Below are 25,986 nucleotides of genomic sequence, written 5' to 3' on the forward strand. Positions count from 1 at the left end.
CATATAAAGTTTGCAAGTCTAATGGGCCTCTCTTTCCAGTGATGGCCGACTAGGCCATCTTTTGATACATATGCAGCTAGAGTCAAGAGCTCTGGAGTACTGGTTGGAGTCCACCTTCTTGAGTTCTTTATATATATTAGATACTAGCCCCCTATCAGATTTAGGATTGGTGAAGATCATTTCCCAATCTGTTGTTTGCCTTTTGGTCTTATTGACAGTGTTCTTTGCCTTACAGAAGTTTTACAATTTGTTGAACCCACACACCTATGGTCACTTGATCTTTGACAAAGGAGCTAAAACCATCCAGTGGAAAGAGGATAGCATCTTCAAGAAATGGTGCTGGGTCAACTGGCAGTTAGCATGTAGAAGAATGCAGATTGATCCATTCTTATGTCCTTGTACAAAGCTCAAGTCTAAGTGGATCAAAAAAGTTTTTTTCTAAGTTATAAATTGATATTTCTTACTATTATCAACTTTCTATAATTTATATATATAATATACATAATTTATATAGTATATATAAATTATAGGCATTACATTGTTCTTTTTTATACTCAATATTGACAGTGAATATGATTTTATTCTACAGTAATGTGAAGCAAATTCATGCATGTATGGGAGATAATGCTAAGTGAATACTTGGTATGTTCTTGCTTTTAGTGTATGCATAATGTTACACATTGCTTAAGAATTTGAGTGATTAAGTACTGGACATATGGCTTAGTGCTTAAGAATTTGAGTGTTTAGATATTAAAAGGGAAGGATATCTGTTCTTCTAGTAAACATTATATTTACCCAGGGATGAGCAAATGTTTTCTGTAATGGGCCAGCTCATTATATTCTTTTTTTTAAAATAATCTTTTTTAAAAAATTAGGTATTTTCTTCATTTACATTTCCAATGCTATCCCAAAAGTCCCCCATACTCTTCCCCCAACTCCCCTACCCACCCACTCCCACTTCTTGGCCCTGGCATTCCCCTGTACTGAGGCATATAAAGTTTGCAAGACCAATGGACCTCTCTTTCCAATGATGGCCGACTAGGCCATCTTCTGATAGATATGCAGCTAGAGACACAAGCTCCGGGGGTACTGGTTAGTTCATATTGTTGTTCCACCTATAGGGTTGCAGACCCCTTTAGCTCCTTGGGTACTTTCTCTAGCTCCTCCATTGGGGGCCCTGTGATCCATCCAATAGCTGACTGTGAGCACCCACTTCTGTGTTTGCTAGGCCCCGGCATAGCCTCAGAAGAGACAGCTATATCTGGGGCTCATTATATTCTTAGGCTCTATGGCATGTTATATGTTATTAGTACTGGGTTCTGTTTCTATAGCACCAAAGCATAAACAAGTATATGTGACCTATTCCAATAAAAGTTTATTAATGGATTTTTATGTAGCTTTTATATCTTATTAAATAGTATTTCTTTGATATTCTTTTAAGTGTTTAAAAATATGAGAACAATTTTTGGCATACAGTTTGTACAAAACAAATAGTAGCATTCATTTGCTGCTGAGGTCATAGTTTGATAGTCCTTGCTCTAGCTAGTACAGATAAATGAAAGGAAAAGCCATTAAATTTAAAAGCAAAGAAGTGGAGCTGTGTTTGCTTGCAGATGATATGATTGGCAATGTAGAATATTTTTAGGAGTCTATATAAAATATGCTAGAACTAACATATTTATTAAGGTAACAGTTTTAATTTCAATGTAATCTTTCCTTACATACTAGTAGAAAATAGGAAATGAAAAATTATGAAAATATGGCCCAGAAAGATGGCTTATTGCTTAAGAACATTCATTCTTTCAGAGAACCCAGGTTTGGTTCCCAGAAGTCATCTGGTGGCTCGCAAGTCCTGAGTAACTCATATTCCAGGAGCTCTGATTCTCTTTTGACTTCAGCAAGCACTAGGCACATACATTTTATTTTACACATAGATACAAGCAGATAAAACACATATTAAATAATTTTAAAAGTTGTGAAAGTAGCTTGGTAGATGGCTCAGTGGGCAAGAGAGCCTACTGTGTAAGAATGAGGATCTGGTTTTGAAGCCTTAGAACCATGAAAAAGCCAAGCATGGCTTCATGCTGTGCCTAGTTCAGGGAATAAGGAAGAGAGGAACAGAGGAAGACAATTGATGCACATGGACCTGTGTACGTGCACTCCCTCACATACTCATGGAAAATTTCGAAAATTCCAAAATACGAAACATTGGCTAAATTTAACCAAAAATATATGAGACAATGTACATAGAAAACTACAAGGCATTCCTAAGAAAAATTAAAGCTACAGATAGAGAAATACACTATATATATGGACTGGAAAACCTGGTGTTTTATGGAAGTTCTACTCATGATTGACCTATAAATTCAATGTTTGTTTTCTATATACTTGATGAAGTCTCTTCATACCTTTTGCCTGTTTTTAAGTGGCTTGTTTTTTATTATTTTTTTAAAAGTTATTTAAAATACCTTCTAGAGGTATAAAAGTATTTTGTAGTCACCGTATTCACTTATTGCTGAGGCTTACTATTTCCATGTACTCACCTAGGCCTAGTCCTGGAAGCGTCTAGCCTCCATACAATCTTACCTAGACCTAGAGTGTTTTCAGCCTCTGAGACTTACTGCTCAATAAATTCACTCTTTCCAGCTCTTTTTTGAAGTACAGCTGGTTCAACTCAGTTCTTCTGGCTCAAACTCTTCTCCAAGCCTACTGATTCAATCTGGCTTCTCTCTCAGCCTCTGACTTTTGTTGTGTTTGGCCTCAAACTAACTCTGGCAAATCTCTTCTAATGTTTGGCTTCCTCTCATTTTCTAGCACACCTGTGTCTAGCTTGTTCTCTTATTGCAACCTGTCTCTGTAAAACGGTCCTAGGAAACTGCTTCTTATCTCTCAGCATTGCTTCTCAAGTAGCTTCCTTTACCTCTGTCTCCTTGTGGGAGTTGGGCATATCCTATTTTGTCAAATTTTTCATTTATTATTACTTTGTCTGCCACTCAACTAGACATCACTTTGAAACATGGGTGCTTCCTTCTAAAAACTAAGCTTACTTTTATTGTTTGGGATCAAAGGTGAGTACTAAGGGAGTATCTGTATTCTAGCCAGAGGGATTAAAGTCGTGTGCTAAGATGAGCCACACCACAACTAGAAATAGGTTTTTCCAGTAAACAACATGATCTTGGGGTTCATAGTGTGATAAAATACCCTGCAGTATTTCCCCCCTTTTTTGTCTAAATAAAAGGAAAGATTTTAACTCTAACACAGTAAAAATATTTTAACAGAAACAATTATCACTCCCATAAATTTAACAGTCTGAATGCCCTTTTGAAGATCTATTGATGTGATCCTTCATAACTGCAGTCCTGATCATCTGCCCTTTAGCATCAGTCCATTTTAGTGCCAAGGTTTTCCAATCTGCCAGCCTGACTAGTGTATTGATCTTTCCTTTTTCAGCTAGCTTGTTGAGCTGTCCCTATGCGGGGTGGGAGGTGGGGGTGAGGGTGAGGGGAAGATCAGCTTTCTGCATTATCTGCATTGCTGTCTTCCTGTGTACTCAGATCTCCATCCTGATGTTAAAAATTATTGATCTAATTCAGTTTTTCCTATAATCCACTATCTTTTAGCTCATCTTATTCCCCTTTCTGTTTATCAAGGGTACAATTAGATATATATGAATCCACACATAAACTAGACATTTAGGCACTTGCATTCTATATCCAGCTCCATGCCACTGAGTTGGACTTGTTACCCATCATGAATGGGATGTCTGTCTTGATCTTCAATTTTATTAGGTACCGTAGGTACCTAATAAAGCATTTTTAATTCTCTTTAATTCTCTTACTGCAATTAAGCAATTAACAATTAAGCATTTTTTGTTCTCTTACTGCCTCTGTCTCTTGTCTCTCAAGCCTTAGTATTATCATAGCTATTTTTCTTGCTCTATATCCATTAACAAAAGATTGCAATTAAACATAGGGAGAAGTTTACTCTGGTGGTCAAAATTGCAATGAGTACTGCAATAGATTTTTCAAGTAATATTTCTATTCCCCTCAACTCCTATCTCTGTTCTCAAGGGATCTGAAATGGAGTTTCCCATTTTCTAATGCAGGAAGTCTGTCTATATTATTACATTTATCTTTTAGGGTGACTTACTATGATTTGATGATTGTTCAATATCTTAGAGGCTCCTGCATCATTTTTATCTCTGGGCTTGAGGCTCCCGCTGCTTTTGGGTCTCCTGAGTCTCTTTGGACAGCCAGCTGAAATTGAAGGAGATAAACCAGGAAAATGTCTCCTCTGAATTTCTGTCAGATGTCTTCCTGTCCTCTGCAATATTTCTGTCAGTTGACCTCTGTTCTCTGGAACATTAGTGGACTTTTTGCAATCATGTTGTGGGGCAGATGTTTCCTGTCTTCTGCAACATTTCTATCAGATGTCCCCTGCTTTCTACATTGTTGGTGGGATTTCTTCTCTAGTTATGTTGTTTTTTTGTTTTTGTTTTTTTCTTCCTAACATGTTAAGTGCCAGATGTAAAAGCATTTTTTTTTAAATTCTCTTGAGTGTCAGTCTTAGGCCTAGTTCTGGAACCTACTAGCCTCTGTACAATCTAACCTAGGCCTAGGTTTTTTTTTTGCCTCTGAGACTTACTGCTTTGCCTTTGAGACTTACTGCTAAATAAGCTCACTGCTTCATAGTTCTTTCTCAACTTTTCCTGACTGGTTCAATTCAGCTCTTCTGGCTCAAACTCTTCTCCAAGATGACTGATTCTGGCTTCTCTCTCAGCCTCTGACATATCTTGATATCTTTGGTTGTGTATATGTGTAAGTATTAAACTAGTTTGAATGGGACTTTTTCTGATATCTTATTCAGCAAAGTTTTTATTAGTGTATATCAACATTGCTGATTCTCTTGAATATTCAATTTACAACCTGATGCTTTGCCGAATCTTTTTATCAGATCTCGGAGTCTTCAGGTTGATTCTCTAGGAAAATTTAAATATAGAGTCATATGCATGTCTTCTTTTCCTTCGGGGTCATTGGTCACCTGCCCACAAGGGCAGAGGGAACAGAAGCAGTAAGCAGGATTCAGATGGCCTGTGTGTGGAAGTCAGAGGTTGATATTACACGTCTCCTTAGTTGTTTTACACTTTGTTTTCCCCACCTTGATACATGGTTTCTCATGGACTATAGAACTTGCTTATTTTGCTAGCTTGGCTGACTAGCAAGTTCAAGAGTCCTGTCTCTGCCTCTCTTGTACTGGGATTAAAGGCACGCACTGCCTTAGCTGACTTTTAATATTGGTACTGGAGGTTCTTATGCTTATACTGCAAGTGCTTTACTAAAGTATCTCTCAGCCTCTCTGTGATTATAATATCCATATGTGTTTTATTATATTCTAGTAGTACCTTAGTTGCTTTAATTCTCTCTCCTTTCTCTCTCTCTCTCTCTTTCACACACACACACACACACACACACACACACAAACAGAGACACAGACACATTCCTAAATACATGAATACAATCTGCTTAGTCTGTATAAAGTTATCTGCATGTATATGCTCTCAGGGCCAACCATCTTATTATTAGATAACTAATTGGAGAGTTCTTCCTGCATGCTAGCACAGAAGGGGAAAACTGACTAGGTCTCATCTTTAGACAAAGAACTACAGGCAACTGGGGAATGCTGAGAGTGGGATCAACAATTTTTGAAGTATTGTTGCACTAGTTTTTCTTTCTTTTTTTTCTTTTTCTTTTTCTTTGTGGTTTTGTCCCAGGATTTGCACATCTAGAATTAGTTTGGTTGGATTTTAAAAAATACCCACTTTCTTCCAGTGTGTTTGCATTGTTCAAGAGGGATGACTTTGTTGAAAGGTTGGAGTGTCATTTTACTGTTAGACTAATGTTCAGGCCATTTGTCTCTAGTACTTCTCTGAAAGTAGACTGTCAATGTCAAATGCTATATTCATTATGAACATACAATAATAATCAGATAAATATCACCCTTTAAAATATAATCAAGTAAAAGACACTGGTAATACAGTATATAGTAAGACGCTAATTACTGTGGTTCTGAATGGAAATTAAGAAGAGAGTAAGACCAGTGGTTAATATTGGGTTGGCAAGGAAGGAAAAGCAAATACAGAGAGGGAATAAAAGGGATGAGGTGGCTTGGGCATGAACTCTGCAGATGATCCCATGTCCCTAGAGGACTCTCCATGCTGCAGGTACCCTAGCATGCCCAGGATCTTAGGATCACTGGTGAGTAGAACCTACATCTGTTCCAAACCAATCGTGACAGGCCCATGACAGCAGGAACAGGACACAGGAGCCCTGCCTGACCAGTGGCTCGGGTTCATTCTGATCGGTTCTGGTATACCTTGGTTTTGAACACACCAGACAGCCCCACGGTCCCCAGAGGAGACACCACTTCTAGACACTATAACATGTCCCCAGAGGAGACACCACTTCTAGACACTATAACATGTCCACGATCTTAGGATTTCAGGATCCCAGGATCCCAGGAGCTTGGTCACACCAGGATCTCAGGGTCTCAGAGGGAGCTTGACTACCAAGAACTCTGACACAACCAGAATCTCAGGTTCACAGGAGCCCGGAATTACAGGATCACAGAGAAAGGTGGACTCTGAGGAGTCGTAAAATCAACCGGGATTATAGGAAGGACAGGCTCCAATCAGATATATTGAGGGAAACAAGCACTTGAGATGGCAGGAGGCAAGCATAAAAACATAATCAACAGAAACCAAGGTTTCTTAGCATCATCAGAACCAAACTCTCCCACCATAGTAAGTGCTAGATACACACCATCACACCAGAAAAGCAAGATATGGATCTAAAGTCATTTCTCATGATGATGATGGAGGACATTAAGAAGGAAATAAATAATTCCGTTAAAGAAATACAGGAGAACACAGGTAAACAGTTAGAAGTCCTTAAAGAGGAAACACAAAAATCCCTTAAAGAGTTACAGGAAAACATTACCAAACATGTTAAAGACTGGAACAAAACCATCCAGAATCTAAAAATGGAAGTAGAAACAATAAAGAAATCACAAAGATTTCTCTGGAGATAGAAATCCTAGGAAAGAAATCAGGAACCATAGATGTGAGCATCAGCAACAGAATACAAGAGATGGAAGAAAGTATCTCAAGTGCAGAAGATTCCATAGAAAACATGGACACAACAATAAAAGAAAATGCAAAATGCAGAAAGATCCTAACCCAAAACCATCCAGGAAATCCAGGACACAATGAGAAGACCAAATCTAAGGATAATAGGTATAGATGAGAATGAAGACTTTCAACTTAAAGGGGCAGTAAATATCTTCAACAAAATTATAGAAGAAAACTTCCCTAACCTAAAGAGAGAGATGCCCATAAACAAACAAGAAGCCTACAGAACGCCAAATAAAAAGGACCAGAAAAGAAATTCCTCCTGACACATAATAATCAGAACAACAAATGCAGTGAATAAAGATAGAATATTAAAAGCATTAAGGGAAAAAGGTCAAGTAATATATATAGACAGACCTATTAGAATTCGAACAGACTTCTCATCAGAGACTATGAAAGCCAGAAGATCCTGGACAGATGTTATACAGATCTTAAGAGAACACAAATGCCAGCCCAGGCTACTATATCCAGCAAAACTTTCAACTACATAGATGGAGAAACCAAAGTATTCCATGACAAAACCAAATTCACACAATATCTTTTCACAAATCAAGCCCTTCAAAGGATAATAAAGGGAAAAGTCCAACACAAGGAGGGAAATGATGCCCTAGAAAAAGCAAGAAAGTAACCCTTCAACAATCCTAAAAGAAGATAGCCGCAAGAACAGAATCCCAACTCTAACAACAAAAATAACAAGAAACAACAATTACTTTTCCTTAATATCTCTTAATATCAATGAACTCAATTCCTCGATAAAAAGACATAGACTAACAGACTGGCTACACAAACAGGACCCAACATTTTGCTGCATACAGGAAACACACCTCAGGGACAAAGACAGACACTACCTCAGAGTAAAAGGCTGGAAAACATTTTTTTCCAAGCAAAAGGTCCGAAGAAACAAGCTGGAGTTTCTAATATCGAATAAAATTAACTTTCAACCCAAAGTTATCAAAAAAGACAAGGAAGGTCATTTCATACTCATCAAAGGTAAAATCTTCCAAGATGAACTCTCAATTCTGAATATCTATGCTCCAAATGCACGGGCATCCACATTCATTAAATAAACTATAGTAAAGCTCAAAGCACACATTGCACCTCGTACAATAATAGTGGGAGACTTCAACACCCCACTCTCATCAATGGACAGATCCTGGATACAGAAACTAAACGGACACATAGTGAAACTAACAGAAGTTATGAAACAAATGGACTTAACCTATATCTACAGAACATTTTATCCTAAAACAAAAGGATATACCTTCTCAGCACCTCATGGTACCTTCTCAAACATTGACCATATAGTTGGTCATAAAACAGGCCTCAACAGATAGAAAAATATTGCAATTATCCCATGCATACTATCAGATCACCACGGAATAAAGCTGATCTTCAATAACAACATAAATAATAGAAAGCCCAAATACACGTGGATTTGAACAACACTCTACTCAACGATAACTTGGTCAATGAAGAAATAAAGAAGGAAATTAAAGACTTTTTAGAGTTTAATGAAAATGAAGTCAAAACATAACCAAACTTATGGGACACAATGAAAGTAGTCCTAAGAGAAAAACTCATAGCTCTGAGAGCCTCCAAATAGAATATAGAAAGAGCACACACTAGCAGCTTGACAGCACACCTAAAAGCTCTAGAACAAAAGGAAGCAAATTCACCCAAGAGGAGTAGATGGCAGGAAATAATCAAACTCAGGGCTGAAATCAACCAAGTAGAAACAGAAAGAACTATACAAAGAATCAACCATACCAGGAGCTGTTTTTTTGAGAAAATCAACAAGATAGATAAACCCTTAGCCTGACTAACTAGAGGGTATAGGGACAGTATCCTAATTAACAAACTCAGAAATGAAAAGGGAGACATAACAACAGAACCTGAGGAAATCCCAAGCATCATCAGATCCTTCTACAAAAGGCTATACTCAACAAAACTGGAAAACCTGGACGAAATGGACAAATTTCTATACAGATACCAGGTACTAAAATTAAATCAGGATCAGATTAACAATCTAAACAGCCCATATCCCGTAAAGAAATAGAAGCAGTCATTAATAGTCTCTCAACCAAAACAAGCCCAGGACCAGATGGGTTTAGTGCAGAGTTCTTTCAGATGTTCAAAGAAGACCTACTTCCAATACTTCTCAAACTATTCCACAAAATAGAAACAGAAAGTACTCTACCCAGTTCGTTCTGTGAAGCCAAATTAGAAAGGAAGAAGTCAAAATATCACTATTTACAGATGATATGATAGTACATATAAGTCACCCTAAAAATTTCACCAGAGAACTCCTAAACCTGATAATCAGCTTCAGTGAAGTAGGTGGATATAAAATTAAACCAGTGGCTTTTCTCTACACAAAGGATAAACAGTCTGGGAAAGAAACTAGGGAAACAACAGCCTTCTCAATAGTCACAAATAATATAAAATATCTTGGCGTGACTCTAACTAAGGAAGTGAAAGATCTGTATGATAAGAACTTCAAGTCTCTGAAGAAAGAAATCAAAGATCTCAGAAGATGGAAAGATCTCCCATGCTCATGGATTGGTAGGATTAATATAGTCAAAATGGCTATCTTGCCAAAAGTAATCTACAGATTCAATGCAATCCCCATCAAAATTCCCAACTCAATTCTTCACAGAGTTAGAAAGGGCAATTTGCAAATTCATCTGGAATAACAAAAAATCCTAGGACAGCAAAAACTATTCTCAACAATAAAAGAACCTCTGGTGGAATCATCACCATGCCTGACCTCAAGCTGTACTACAGAGCAATTGTGATTAAAAACTGCATGGTACTGGTTCAGTGACAGACAGGTAGGTCAATGGAATAGAATTGAAGACCCAGAAATGAACCCACATACCTATGGTCACTTGATCTTTGACAAGGGAGGTTAAACCATCCAGTGGAAAAAAGACAGCGTTTTCAACAAATGTTGCGGGCACAACTGGCAGTTATCATGTAGAAGAATGCGAATTGATCCATTCTTTTTTTTTTTTTTTTTTTTTTTTTTTTTGGTTTTTGAGACAGGGTTTCTCTGAGGCTGCTTGTGGACGTTGTACATCGTGGTGCGCACTAGGCTCCGCACCACGATGTACAACGTCCACAAGCAGAAACAGAAAGTACTCTACCCAGTTCGTTCTGTGAAGCCAAATTAGAAAGGAAGAAGTCAAAATATCACTATTTACAGATGATATGATAGTACATATAAGTCACCCTAAAAATTTCACCAGAGAACCTGCTTGTGGACGTTGTACATCGTGGTGCGCACTAGGCTCCGCACCACGATGTACAACGTCCACAAGCAGTTAGAAAGGGCAATTTGCAAATTCATCTGGAATAACAAAAAATCCTAGGACAGCAAAAACTATTCTCAACAATAAAAGAACCTCTGGTGGAATCATCACCATGCCTGACCTCAAGCTGTACTACAGAGCAATTGTGATTAAAAACTGCATGGTACTGGTTCAGTGACAGACAGGTAGGTCAATGGAATAGAATTGAAGACCCAGAAATGAACCCACACACCTATGGTCACTTGATCTTTGACAAGGGAGGTTAAACCATCCAGTGGAAAAAAGACAGCGTTTTCAACAAATGTTGCGGGCACAACTGGCAGTTATCATGTAGAAGAATGCGAATTGATCCATTCTTTTTTTTTTTTTTTAAGGTCAAGTCTAAGTCTGCTTGTGGACGTTGTACATCGTGGTGCGGAGCCTAGTGCGCACCACGATGTACAACGTCCACAAGCAGCTGAGTGAGGTAACCCAAACACAAAAGACATCACTTGCTATGCACTCACTGATAAGTGGATATTAGCCCAGAAACTTAGAATACCCAAGATACAATTTGCAAAACACATGAAACTCAAGAAGAAGGAAGACCAAAGTGTGGTCACTTTGCCCCTTCTTAGAATTGGGAACAAAACACCCATGGAAGGAGTTACAGAGACAAAGTTTGGAGTTGATATGAAAGGATAGACCATCCAGAGATTGCCCCACCTGGGGATTGATCCCATAAACAACTACCAAACCGAGACACTATGGCAGATGCCAACAAGAACCTGCTGACAGGAGCCTGATATAGCTGTCTCCTGTGAGGCTCTGCCAGTGCCTGGCAAATACAGAAGTGGATGCTCATAGTCATCCATTAGACGGAACACAGGTCCCCAATGAAGGAGCCAGAGAAAGTACCCAGGGAGCTGAAGAGGTCTGATGCCCCATAGGAGGAACATCAGTATGAACTAACCACTCCTCTCAGAGCTCCTTGGAACTATACCACCAAATAAAGGAAACACATGGTGGAACTTGTGGCTCTAGCTATATATGTAGCAGAGAATGGCTTAGTTTGTCATCAATGGAAGGAGAGGCCTTTGATCCTGTGAACGCTCTATGCCCCAGTATAGGGGAATGCCAGGACCAGGAATGGGAGTCGGTGGGTTGGTAAAAAGGGGAACAGGTAGGGGGTAGGGGATTTTCAGATGGGAAATTGGGAAAGAGGATAACATTTGAAATGTAAATAAAGAAAATAGCTAAAAAAAATCATAAAACAAATCACTGTATGAGTTGCATAGTATGTATTTTACCAATCATTATCACCAAAATTAATTTTATTAAAAGAATTTGTTAACAAAGTTTTTAAAAAAAGGGATGAGGTGAAGATCCATCAGTAGACACTAAAGATAAAATGAAAAGAAAGAAATGTATTCACACAACTTAAATGGGTTCTAGGACTTGAGAGATTGCTAAAGACTCTTCAACCAAGTTAAAGCCATTCCAAAGGAAAGTGAAATAGAAATTATTAGACAAAAAAGAATAAAGGGAGAGGAGTTAAGGTCACAGATACTGAGATACTAATTCCACCACTGACTAATCCTATGTCAGGTCACAGATGGTAATCATGCCTCTTAGATTTTAGGAGTCCAGTTGACTGCTGGTACACTCCTGGGTTGTCCTCCCTAAACACTGAGCATGCTGTTTGTTGATATTCTGCAGATACTTTGTCTCTGTCCAGGTTTCTGCCTTGCTGCTTACTGCATAGGTATGCTTCATAGTCCTGTGCACATTGTCCTGTGACATATGCTTTCTTTAAATTTCCTGACTGTATAGTTTATGGGGGCAGGGGTTGCAGTTCTGGGGCCATGAAGCCACTGACCAAAAAAAGTGTCTCTTTTTTTTTTAGTAAAATATTTATATGTAAAATTATGATCTGTATAGGATTTACCTCAAAAAAAATAAACATGTGGACTGGAAAGGTATATCAATTGGTAAAGTGCTTGCTATGCAACCATGAGGTTCTGAGTTCAATCTCCAGAACTCATGTGAAAAAGCCAAGTGTTTGGTGGATATGTATAATTCTAATACTGAGGAGGTAGAAACAGGTGGATCCCTGTTGCTCACTGGCCAGCCAGGCTAGCCTAATTTGGGAGTTCTAGCATAAGGAGAGACACTTTTTCAAAACACAAGGTAGTTGATGACTCCTGTGGTTTGAATGAGAAAGGCTCTCATAGGCTTAATATGTTTGGATTCTTTCTCCCTAGTTGGAAGAATTGTTGGGGAAGGACTAGGAGGTCTTGCTGGAGGAGGTGTGTCACTGAGGGCAGACTTTGAGGTTTCAAAAGACTTCCACCATTCCCAGTGTCTTTTTCCTTTATCTTTCATTTATGTGTGGAGATCTGTGTGTACAGCTACTGCTTTAGTGCCATGCCTGCCTGTCTACTACCATGCTCACTGCCATGATAATTACAGACTCTAACCTTATGGAGTCATGAACTCCAAGTTAAACACTTTGTTTTACAAGTTGTCTTGGTCATGGAGTTTTATCATAACAATAGAAAATAGTAAATATAATTTGTAAGAAAGAATAACCAAGGTTGACCTCTCTGCTTACACAAATGCACATGCACACACATGTTTGTATACCTGTATTCCTCCCCACCAAAATAGTAGTAAATATGGAATTTGGATTTTCATGTAGGAAAAGAACAGTCATTGATTGATGGTTGTTAGGGATGGGTGATGAAACATAGGAGTCAGAATACCTTTGTGAATGTAAGAAATTTGGTATATTTAGTATCTTAGTTAGCTTTCTATTGCTGTGTTAAAACTCCATGACAAAAGGAAACTTGGGGTGGAAAAGGTTTATTTTGTTATGCTTTCATATCAGAATCCATCATCAGAAGTCAGAAGTCAAGACAGGAACCTGGAGGCAGGAATTGAAGCAGAAGCCAATGGAGGAATGCTGCTTACTAGCTTGTTCCTCATGGTTTACTCTGTTTTCTTAGGCCCTCCTGCACTGTTGGTATCACTCAATGTTGTCCGGGTCTTCCCACATCAATTATTAATCAAGAAGATGCCCAACAGACTTGCCTATGGGCATTTTATTTTTTTACTGAGAACTTTTATCCTGCATGAGAAGTGTGCTTTTTTATGAGCTCTTCTCTTTCCATCAGAATCTAGGGGTATCCAGTCTTTGGACATTGTGGTATGGTGTTGTAATTTACAAAGTGTTGGGTTTCATTTCTGGTTATTCCAACATACATGTAGCCAGTGAACTATGGGTTGATTATATGTGAAAGTGGTTCAGATTAGACTCTCTAGGATTAGTATTTAATACTAATTAAACCTCCCTAATGCGGTGACACTTTAATACTTCATGTTGTCTTGACTCCCAACCATAAAATTATTTCCCTGCTACTTCATAACTATAATTTTGCTATCGCTATGAATCATACATATAAATATCTGATATGCAGCCCCTGTAGGTTGAGAACCACTGATTTAGATACCTTTGAAGCCTTTTCACTTTTGTGTTCTTTTGCAGCTTTCTGTTCAAAATCAAGAGTTTGAGACAAATGAAGATGGAATTCCAAAAGTAGATCAGTTTCATTTGGTAGGTTTCCTTTGACTATTTACTCATTTGGAATATGTAGTAATATAAATTTAGAAGTCTTTGAAGATGATCTCTGATTTCTATAAAAAGTCAAGCTTGCATTAGAAATAATGAAGTATAGAAGAAAATAGAAGTACCCTACTTGTGGGACTGCCAGATAATTAACAAATTGTCTAAATAAGGAAATACAGTATTTATTATATATTCCAAAGTTATTTTGTTTTGAAATGAATGTTTAATTTTTGTAAGTGTCTAAGATGTAGCTCCTTTCTTTAAAATTCATATGTGTCATTGATAGAGTTTTGTCATCCATATATGTTTTCAGACAACTTATTTTGAGCACTTGTCTGGGACCAGCAATTGAACTAGCTACTAGGTATTAGGGTACTAGGGAACTAGGTACAAGGGTTGAACATTGGAAGTGAAATTAATAATGTAGTCTTGCCTAGGCTCTTTTTCTTGACTAACTACAATTTTGTGTGTGTATGTGTCTTTCTAGTTCACTTTTTGCTCTCTTGCATTGTAGTTCTGAATGGAAAAAGTCACTGGTAGCCACTCCACAGCTAGAATGTTCTTCTGTCTTGAAGTTTCCCTTGCCAGATACATTAGTGATTCACTTCCTTGTTCACTCAGGTTCTCAGGGTATGGGAAGAAAGCACAGTTTTGTTTTTGTTTTTCTGGAGTATCACATGGAGTGCATCTAGCCTAATTAGTAAGAATCCTTTTCCCCTCTGAAGCCTCAGGGAGTAGACTGCCACTGTCTGATGTCCTTTTGGCATTCTTACCTTCTTCACTCCCACTAGAAGCACAGTGTGCTCTGCTTCTAACACTCCAGGGGATTTTAACACCAAAGACCCAAGAACTACAGGGTCAGGTCACTGAACCCTGCTCTCAATATGGAATTTCTCTGTTAGTTACTTTTTTCATTGCTGTGATCAAATACATGCCAAGAAGCAATTTAAGGAAGGAAAGGTTCATGAAGTATTTTTTCTGTTGGAGTCTTTTCTTTTTTTTAATCATAATTCATTCATGGTTTGACATTTTAATTTTCTTAAAATATTAAGAAAATTATAGCATGCCTTTCTGTAAAGCATTAAATAACTTAAATACAACAAAAAGATAACCAACTTTACAGTTTATCCACCTCAAGTGTATAACTTAGTGGTTTTTAGTATAGTCATGTGTCCAACCAACACCACAAACTCATTACACTATATCTGCCACCTCTCAGTGCCTGTATTCCTTTCCTTAATTCTAATTAACAACTAATGTGTTTTCTGTTTCTGTATAATTTGCTATTGTGGGCATTCATATGAATGGAACCATAATGGGTATAGTGTGCTTTGCTTTCACTTAGCATGCTTCAAGCTTCATACAAATTCTAGTATTAATATTTCATCCCTTTCATGGCTAAGTAATATTCCAGTGATAGATTGACCACAATTTATTGATACCTACTTATGGACATTTTAGTTATATATACCTTTGGTTATTACGGAGAATGATGCAAACATTTATATACAGACATTTGAGTAGACATGTTTCATTTCTTTTGGGTATATTCTTAGAGGTAGAATTAATGGACCATGTGGCAACTGTTTATTTAGTACTTTGAAGACACACTAGATTCCAAGAAGTTATCTTACATTTGTAGTAGCATATGTGAGAGCTTCAGTTTCTCTGTATTAACACTAGTTATAAGACTTTTTGATTCTAGCCATCATAATGGGTACTATCTCACTCACAGTCTTTATTTAAATTTGTGCTGTCTTCCTCAGAGAAATGCTTGTGCAGACTCTTACTATTTTTTACAGTTTAAAAATTGTGCTGCCCTTTGATTTTTGAATTTTAATGGTTGTTTCTGTATTCTAGAAACAAATAAAATATTAGACACTTGGTTTGCAAATAGTTTACCTCATTCTATGGGTGCTATTCTCTTTTTCTTGATAGTGTCATTTGAAGCAAAAGTGTAATTTTCAATGAACTTTGTCCATTGTTGCTTGTACGTAAGGGATTATTTTCAAGAGTTCTTTATTAAATCTAAAATTGGAAATATTTACCTCTATATTTTCTTCTTACAGTTGTATAATTTAAGCTTTTATATTTAGATCTTTGGTTTATTTTGAATTAAATTGTTGTATATTTTAAGAGGTAATATTCCAGCCTGTACTGGCTATTTTTGTGTCAACTTGACACAGCTGGAGTTATCACAGAGAAAGGAGCTTCAGTTGAGGAAATGCCTCCATGAGATCCAACTGTAAGGCATTTTCTCAATTAGTGATCAAGGGGGAAAGGGCCCTTGTGGGTGGGATCATCCCTGGGCTGGTAGTCTTGGGTTCTATAAGAGAGCTGGCTGAGCAAGCCAGGGGAAGCAAGCCAGTAAAGAANATNCCTCCATGGCCTCTGCATCAGCTCCTGCTTTCTGACCTGCTTGAGTTCCAGTCCTGACTTCCTTTGNTGATGAACAGCAGTATGNAAGTGTAAGCTGAATAAACCCTTTCCTCCCCAACTTGCTTCTTGGTCATGATGTTTGTGCAGGAATAGAAACCCTGACTAAGACACAGCCTCAGTCTTTTGCGTGTGGCTATCTGTCCCAGCACTATTGGTGGAAAAGACCATTTTGTAATCATTAGAGCGTCATGTCATTGCTGTCAAAATCAGGAGATGATAGACTCTGAATTCTCTTCTGCTGTCTTACAGATGTTCCTCTATTATTATAGGATTATGGCTTTACAAACATTTTAAGTTTAAAATGCATATGATCCACATTACCTGCAGAGTTTACAGCTTAGCACATGATAGACTGCAGAACATTGCTTGATGATCTTAGTGAGCACATGCTGATTTAGAGTGCAGATCACAGAAGATGCCCAGCATCACTGAGAGGATTATACTACACATTGCTTATTTGGGAAGGATCAAAATTTGAAATTTGAAGTATAGTTTTAGTATGTGTCTGTTCCTTTGCCAGTATAATGTTGTCTTGATATCACTGTTAATAGATATCTGAAATTGGGATATATGAGTTATACATGTTGTTCTTTAAAAAATGGTCAGAATTATTATTCTGATCTATAAATTTCAGAGGTAGCTTGCCAGCATCTACAAAAAAGTCAGTTACTCTAAGGCTTTTTTCCTGTGTGGTTCCTTATTAGTGTTGATTGCTGATCCACAGAACATTGACGAGTCCCCATTTAGTTAGAAATTTGATTTCTTTCAACTATACCTTGTGGTTCAAAGTATACGTGTTTGAAACTCTTTTATTTAATCTTCATTTTAATTTATTTTATGTATGTGAGTACACGTCAGAAGAGGGCATCGGATCCCATTACAGATGGTTGTGGGCCACTATGTGGTTGTTGGAAATTGAGCTCAGGACCTTTGGAGGAGCAGGCACGGCTCTTAATCCCTGAGCCATCTCTCCAGCCTCCTGCTTAACTATTCTTAGTTATTAGTTCTAATGCTTTAACATATCTCTGTATCATTTGCAAATAGTGATGGTTTTACATCTTTCCCTTTCAATTTTTTATTTTATTTTTATTTTCCCTGCCTAAGTGGTTGGAGTCTCCCATACAATGTTGGGAAGTAGTGGTGTGAAATTTTCATGTGAAACTCTGACCACTGTCCCATAAAAAGGGGAAAATTTTGTTCATATTTCACTCATTTTATTGTAGCTATAATTCTCATTGCTTTTGCATTTCCACTGGTAAATAGATTCTTTTTTCTTATTACTGGAGATATTTTTTTCCAATGTAGATAAACTTGGAAAGAATCTAAAAATCTAGATAGAAAACTGATGTTAGCCTATGTCAGTAACTAAAAGGTTTTTCTTTTCTTTCTTTTTTTTTTTAAATTAGAATCTCTGTCATTACAGATTTGTTCTTTTTGCTATTAGTTTTTTTTTTTTTTTTTTTTTACTATTTACTTACTTACTTGAGACAGGGTTTCTCTGTGTAGCCTTGGCTTTGATTCTTTTTGTTTCTTTTTCCTTGCAGGATGATAATGTCAAGTCCCTCCTTTGTAGCTTGATATATTTTAGAAGTTCAATGACTGCTGAGCAGGTTTTGAATGCTGAATGTTTCTTGCTTCCAAAGGGGAAATCAATTCCAATCCCAGAAAAAGAGATTGAATGTACTCAGCATAGCAGAGAAGATGAATCAAAGATGGAGAGTCTGGATAGATATAGCGAAAAGACAAGAAATGGTGAAGCCAACCCTTGACTAACAAATTAGTCCTTTATTGTTGCTGTATATGTCCCTTTTAAAAACTTTGTTCTGTTTGCTTAGTAGACAAAAATGTTCTGGAACTAGTTGGATTGCATCTTTGGATTTGGGTTGTAAAAAATAAAAGAAATGTTTTGGTTACACCTGAAAATCATTCATATTCTTTGCAATTTTGCCTAACTTGGCATTGTTATGGAAGGAGTTTCTATTTGGACTTACTGAAATTAAGTCATTATTGTGTTAGTGCTAGTTCTCTATTGATGTATACTAGTTGGTTATGGTAAAGGCTGATGCTTTTAGTAGCAAAGGATGATTAGCATCTGTTTTGTATCCAGTTCTAGCAACATAAGTTAAGACATGTTTCTTGTATTTATAGAGCCAACAGTTTGAGACATTTTCAACGTTTAAAGAGATCCGTCTATGAATTCATGAGTGCAGTGGTCCCGTTATTTCCAGAAGAAAACTGTCTTTTGTCTTTTAGCCTTTGTCTTCCTTGATGGCTAACTTTTACAGCCACTAATACTCCCTCTTTTGTAGTGATCCCTCAGCCTTGAAGGGAGAGGGTATAATACATATGTTCCATTTATGACCCAGCATTCTACAAACACTTACTGTGTACAGTTTTCTGGCTTCTACAAGACATCCAAGTTAATCATACAAATCTAAAGATTTGATGGTAAGATCCACATAAGAATTAGAGTGTACATTTATGTTTGTATATTTGGTTACTTCACTTAATATGTTTTTCCAATTCTATCAATTTACCTGTAAATTGCACAATTTCATGTTACTTTACATGAATATAGGTACCAAGTTTTCATTATCCATTCATCAGAGATCTAAGCAGCAATGAACATAAAAGATCATTTACTTCTGTAGTAGGATATAGAATCCTTTAGATATATGGGCCAAGCCCAAGTGTCTTCTCTTTTGGGGCCTGGGCTTTCCAGGGGCTTTATTGGCATCGGAATACATCACTTCTTGTTAGGCTAGGACATCTTTAGGGTCAGGGATTCTTCCTTGCCCACATAATCTTTTTTTTTTTCTTCTTTTTTTAAAATTTTTTTTATTTTTATTTTTTAACTTTTTTCCCTCTTTTTAAAAATTAGATATTTTCTTTATATACATTTCAAATGCTATCCCGAAAGTTCCCTATACACTCCCCCCACCCTGCTCACTTACCCACCCACTCCCGCTTCTTGGCCCTGGCGTTCCCCTGTACTGGGGCATATAAAGTTTGTAATACCAAGGGGCCTCTCTTCCCAGTGATGGCCGACTAGGCCATCTTCTACTACATATGCAGGTAGAGACATGAGCTCTAGGGGGTACTATCTGTGCAGGTGAGAGTGCGGACTACAGAAGCGACACAGCTTCTGGGACAGGCAGAAGTGATACAGCTTCTGGGACAGACCCCGTTTCTTGTTCTTTTTTATGGTTTGGCTTGGGCTCCTTTCATTTGTGGGAATGACTGAGGCCCATGTTTTTTCTGTTTTTGGACATGGCCTCTTCAGCGGCAGTATGGGCCCAGGCCCAAACGACTTTGCAATTTGTGCTTGAGCATCTTGAGGGTTAGGAATAGGCCCAGGCCCAGATCTCTTCTTATGAATTAGCCTAGGCCCACATATATTGTTTTTGGGTCCAGGACACTTCAAGGGATATGGATAAGTTCAGGTCCACATGTCATCTTCTGTGGGCCCAGGCCCAGGCCCACAACGCTTCTTGCTTTGGACCCAGGCTTCTTTATGTTCAGGGATGGTCCCTGGCCCACAAATATTCTCCTTTGGGCCCAGGCCACTTTGTGGGTTGGTAATAGGCCCAGGCCCACATCTCTTCTTTGGAGCTAGGCCTCTTCAGGGTTAGGGATAAGCCCAGGCCCACATCTTTTCTCGTTTGGGCCCAGGATTCTTCATGCTCAGAAATGACCCAGGCCCACATACATACTTTTTAGGCCCAGGAGACTTCAAGGGTTGGGACTAGGACCAGGCCCACATCTCTTCTTGTTTCAGGACTATGCATTTTTACATTTAAAGACAGGCCCAACCCACTTTAAGGGTTGGGGATAGGCCCAGGACCACATCTCCTCTTGTTTTGAGACTGGGCATCTTCACAGTAAGAGAGAGGCCTATAACTACATCTGTTCTCTTTTAGGGCCTTAGCCTTTCCAAGGTAATGAATATGTCTTCCTGCTTTGGGTCTAGGCCTCTTTCAGCTTAGGGATTGGCCCATGGTGATATCTCTTCTATTATTATTATTATTATTATTATTATTATTATTATTATTATTATTATTATTACCCAGGCTACTTTAAGGGTTAGGGACAGTTTCAGGTCCACATCTTTTCTTTTTTGGGCCCAGGCTACTTCAGATTTGGGCCCAGATCTCTCTCTCTTTTTTGAACAGGGTGGGGGGATACCCACACTTCCTCAGTTTGTTTCTGATGGCAAGAGGTTACCTCAGGGATTGGCCCAGGCCCACTTATATTTATTCTTTTTGGGGCCTAGGCCACTTCTAGGGCTGGGGATTAAGCCCAGGTCCACATCTCTTACTTTTTTTCGCCCAGGCTTCTTCATGCTCAGGAGTTGGCCCAAGGTCTACATATATTCTTATTTGTGCCCAGGCCACTTCAAGGGTTGGGGTTAGGCCAAGGCCCACATATCTTCTTCCATGCTTCCATGCTTCTTCAGCATTAAGGATATGCCCAGGCCATTTATCTTTTTCTTCGGATCCAGGCCTTTTCAGGGTTAGGCATTGGACCAGGCCCACATCTCTTTTTGTTTTGGGCCTAGGCATCTTTCACAGTTAGAGACAGGAGAAGTGGAAACTTTAAGGGTTCTTTGGAAAGTCAGTTGTGTTGTATGGTGTTTTGCTGTGGGGGCTCCAGCTGAAAGGTCCTTCAGTTTGTTTCTTATGGCAAGAGGTTACCTCGTATGTTTCTCTTGGGTTGGCAATCCATTGACAATCTTTGCCCTTTCCACAGTGGCTAAACCCTGGAAATCTTTGTGGATCATAGTGACCAGACCCTGCTTGTTCTTGTCTATGATTACCATATTTTCTAGAGTCAGTATACCTGTTATTGAGAGCTCTGAATCTTTTAGCCTTACAATTTCTTTGGAAATGACCTAATTCACCACAATTAAATCATTGAGCAATTTGATTCCTGTTATTTCTAGCTATGATTTGCCCTATGATATTGACATTATACTCCTGAGAACCAAGATCTGTTGTTTCCCTTATCCATTTATCTATAGGGGCTCCACATGCTTTTAATTGTTTTATTGTTCTCTTACATTTGATATTTGCATTCTCAAATGCCAATATTTTTATCAATGACTGTCTGGTTTCAGGGTCTTTTATGCCTCTACAGCTAAACTCAACCTCTGTAAGAATTCTGTGAAGACTTCTCCAGAAACCTGTGTAATTTTAGTAAATGAGGTGGATTTTCCCCCCAGGTTCTTCAAACCAAGTCTCAAGCTCTTAAAGTGGCAATACCACATTGTTCAATTACAACATCATCAACTCTGATTTGTTCTTGTAAGTCAGCATAATGCTTCACCAAGCAGCTGATCTTTAGTAGCATTTATCCCCCTTGCTAAATTCTGTTGTGCTAGTTTTGTGGCTTCATGACTCCACAACAACCATTGTAATTGTTGACCAGCTTCTAATACAGATGACACCAGTCCCTTCCAATCTTGTGGGATAACCCTATGCTGTATAGTCTGGTTATTTAGCATTTCTTTGAAAAAGGAAGAATGTAAACTGTACATTACAATAACTTCTTTAAATTGGACATTTCTATTGGCCATCGGGTCAATTATTATTAGCCTGTCCACCATTGTTAGCAGGCATATGCTGCACAAAGACTGGGAAGGCTGATGGTGCCTGTGTAGCCACAAGCAAATTCTCTGGTGGTACACTTGGTTGCACCCATGCCATTTTCTGTTATTTCAGGCCTCTAGAGCAGGACAGGGAAGCAAGGCTTTGTTTGCTTCCTGTACATTCCTGGTCTCATTCTCCAAGCCTGAACTTTTTTTCTCCTCCCAGGGGCCCTTGTTTTCCAAACACTTCTACCTCTATCCATAAACTCTGTAAGTGCATAGACAAATCTGCAATTTTCTCTAACAGAAGAGAATTGTCAGGATTTTCACTAAGTTATTCAAAATAGTATACAAGAAAACTATGAAACAAAACCACTTCCCCCACCCCCTGGAAACAAGGCAGGATACATCCCAGTGGCAGTATCTACCATTTTTGCCAGTCTCCTTAAGTGACATTGCTACCCCCTCATAATCTGCTGTTTCCTCTATATTAGAAGCAGAGTTACCCATTATGCCTAATGCATGTTAGGTGTTACCTGTAACTAATTTTTTCAAATCCTATGTTTAATGATGCTTCTTAAATGCTCTAACTTCACTTGTAGTCCACCACCCACCAGATGTAGCAGGAGAGAAAAGATATCTGGGAAACGTACCTGATTAGAAAGGTTCTTTGGAGTAACTCCTGTCTGTGTTGTCTGGAAATCAGCAGTTCAGTTCACAGGTTAGCAGCAGCAGCTAAATCCACTCACAAACACTTCACAGATATACCATCAGTCCAGTTCAGTAGAGTCAGAATAGCATGAGGCATGAGTGTACAGGAGGGGCCAAAAGGAACACCAGGAGAAGTTCATGGCTGTGCCTCTCTCAGGGAAGCAAAGATGAGCGAAGATGAGAGATCCACAAGCTTTGCACAGACAGCTTTATAAGCAAGCCAAACTCAGGACCCTCCAAACATCAAACAAACATCAAACATCAAACAAACGCAAACATCAAGCGTCCTCCATAGATCTTGCCTCAGCATGTGCAATGTTTGAGCTGATATCACTCTACCAATTAGCCTGAGTCAGCAGAACTGGCAAGAAACTGCAACATACCATGAGAAATTGTTTTGATGAGTTTCTCTGTATGGAGTCCCAACAAATGGAGCTCAGCTACATAATGTAAGTTGGACCAATACATGCCTGATGTTAGCAGAGAATTCTTTATGTACAGGCCCAGGCCTATATCTCTTCTTCTTCTGACCTAGGCTTTTTCAGGGTTAGGGGTAGACCTAGGGCCACATCTCTTCCTCATTTGGGCCCAGGCTTCTTCATACTCAGGGACTGGTCTAGGCCCACATATGTTCTTCTTTTGGTCCAGGCCACTTTAAGGGTTGGGGATAGGCCCATCTCGCTTCTTCTTTGGACCCAGGCCTCTTCAGGAATAGGGATAGGCCCAGATCCATTTCTCTTCTTTGGGCCCAGGCCCACATATGTTCGTCTTTGGGCCCAGGCCACTTCAATGGTTGGGAATAGGCCTAGACCATCATCCCTTCTTCTTTGGGTCCAGCCATCTTCAAGTTTATGGACAGGCCTTAGCCTACATGCCTACTTCTTTGGGCCCTGTGCTCTTCAGGAATAGGGATAGGCTCTGGTCCATGTCTTTTCTTCCATGGGCTTTGGCCCCTTGAGCATAAGGAATAGGCCAAGGCTCATTTATCTTTTTCTTTGGGCCCAGGTCTCTGCAGGGTTAGGGATAAACCCAGGCCCACATCTCTTCCTTTTTGGGTCTAGGCCTCTTCAGGAGTATGGAGAGTCCCAGTTCACGTCTCCTCTTCTTTGGGCTCAGGCTGCTTCAGGGCTAGAAATAGGCTCTGGCCCACATCTCTTCTTACATCCCAGTCTTCTTCATTCTCAGGGATTTTTCAGGCCCTCATATAGTTTTTGGGCACAGGCCAAATCAATGTTTAAGGATAGGCTTAGGCCCACATCACCTTTCCTTTGTGCCCAGGCCACTTTAGGATTAGGGCTTGGCCAAGGCCGCCCATAAACTCCCTCTCCCCTCTCCCCTCTCCCCTCTCCCCTCTCCCCTCTCCCCTCTCCCCTCTCCCCTCTCCCCTCTCCCCTCTCCCCTCTCCCCTCTCCCCTCTCCCCTCTCCCCTCTCCCCTCTCCCCTCTCCCCTCTCCCCTCTCCCCTCTCCCCTCTCCCCTCTCCCCTCTCCCCTCTCCCCTCTCCCCTCTCCCCTCTCCCCTCTCCCCTCTCCCCTCTCCCCTCTCCCCTCTCCCCTCTCCCCTCTCCCCTCTCCCCTCTCCCCTCTCCCCTCTCCCCTCTCCCCTCTCCCCTCTCCCCTCTCCCCTCTCCCCTCTCCCCTCTCCCCTCTCCCCTCTCCCCTCTCCCCTCTCCCCTCTCCCCTCTCCCCTCTCCCCTCTCCCCTCTCCCCTCTCCCCTCTCCCCTCTCCCCTCTCCCCTCTCCCCTCTCCCCTCTCCCCTCTCCCCTCTCCCCTCTCCCCTCTCCCCTCTCCCTTTCTACTTATCTTTTTCTGTTTTGTTGTTGTTGCTGTTCCCAGAACTATTCAAATGTTGAGGACAGGCCCTTGCCCATGTCTTTTCTTCCATGGGCTCTGGACTCTTCAGCATAAGGAATAGGTCAAGTCCCATATATCTATTTTTTCTTTGGGCCCGGGCCTATGAAGGATTAGGGACAGGCCCAGATCCACATCTCTTCTTCTTTGGTCCCAGGCTTTTTCAGGGCCAGTAGGCCTGTTCTTAGGCCCACATTTATCCTTCTTTGGGCTCAGGCCTGTTCAGGAATAGGGATAGGCCCAGGCCAGTTTCTATTTTTTTTTTTGGACAAGGCTTATTCATGCTCAGAGATTGGCCCAGGCCCACATACATTCTTTGGGCCAAGGCCACTTCAGTGGTTAACACTAAGCCCAAACCCATATCTCTTCTTAGTTTGGGCTCAGAATTCTTCATGCTTAGGGATTGACCAATGGCCACATATATTCTTCTTTGGTACTAGGACACTTCAAGTATTAGGCATTTATCTCTTCTTCTGGGTCGTGGCTTCTTCAGGGTTAGCTTTAGACTATATATCTTCTTCTTTGAGCCCAGCCCTCTTTAGGAATAGGGATAGGCCTAGACCTATCTCTCTTCTTCCTTGGGCCCAGGCCACTTCAGGGATAGTGCTAGGCCGACTCCCATATCTTTTTTTTTTTTTACCCAGGCCCACATATACTGCTCTTTAGGCCCAGGCCACATGAATGGTTGGGAATAGGCCCAGGTCCACATCTCCTCTTCTTTGAGCCCAGACCTCCTCATGGTTAGGGAAAGGCCCAGGCCCACAGCTCCTCTTTGATAGGGCCTAGGTTCCTTCATGCTCAGGGATTGTCCTAGGCCCACATATATTCTTCTTTGGGCCCAGGCCACTTCCAGGGTTGGGGATAGGCCAGGCGCACATAGCTTCATCTTTGGGCCTAGGTCTCTTCAGGAGTATGGATAGGCCCAGGCTTACATATCTCCTCTGGACCCAGGCCTTGCCAATGTTAGGTTTAGACTCAGGCCCATATCTTTTCTTCTTTGGGCCCTGGCCACTTCAGGGCTAGGGATAGCCTAGGCCCACATCATTTCTTCTTTGGGCTCAGACCGCTTTTTGCCAGGTTTTTTTTTTTTTTTTTTCCTATTCTCCCAGAACAATTTAAGTGTTAGGGATGGGCCCTGGCTCACATCTATTCTTTCATGAGGCCACACCTCTTCAGCATTAGGGGTAGTCCAAGGCCTATATATATATATATATATATATATATATATATATATATATCCTTCTCTTTTGACCCAGGCCTCTGCAGGGTTAGGTGCAGGACCAGGCATCTCTCTT

General features: G+C 39.8%; 1 protein-coding gene across 1 annotated transcript in view; it reads left to right on the plus strand.

Annotated features, from left to right (window-relative positions):
- The window catches only part of Stk31 (serine/threonine kinase 31), a 78,906-nt gene extending 60,486 nt beyond the window's left edge, over positions 1-18,420 (plus strand). The window contains 2 exon segments of the mRNA XM_021164075.1: positions 14,024-14,092; positions 18,088-18,420. Coding sequence (XP_021019734.1) covers positions 14,024-14,092; positions 18,088-18,312 — 294 coding nt within the window. The 3' untranslated portion in view covers positions 18,313-18,420.
- The last annotated feature ends 7,566 nt before the right edge of the window (positions 18,421-25,986 follow it).

Source organism: Mus caroli, chromosome 6, assembly GCF_900094665.2.
Source record: "Mus caroli chromosome 6, CAROLI_EIJ_v1.1, whole genome shotgun sequence".
NCBI lineage: Eukaryota > Metazoa > Chordata > Mammalia > Rodentia > Muridae > Mus > Mus caroli.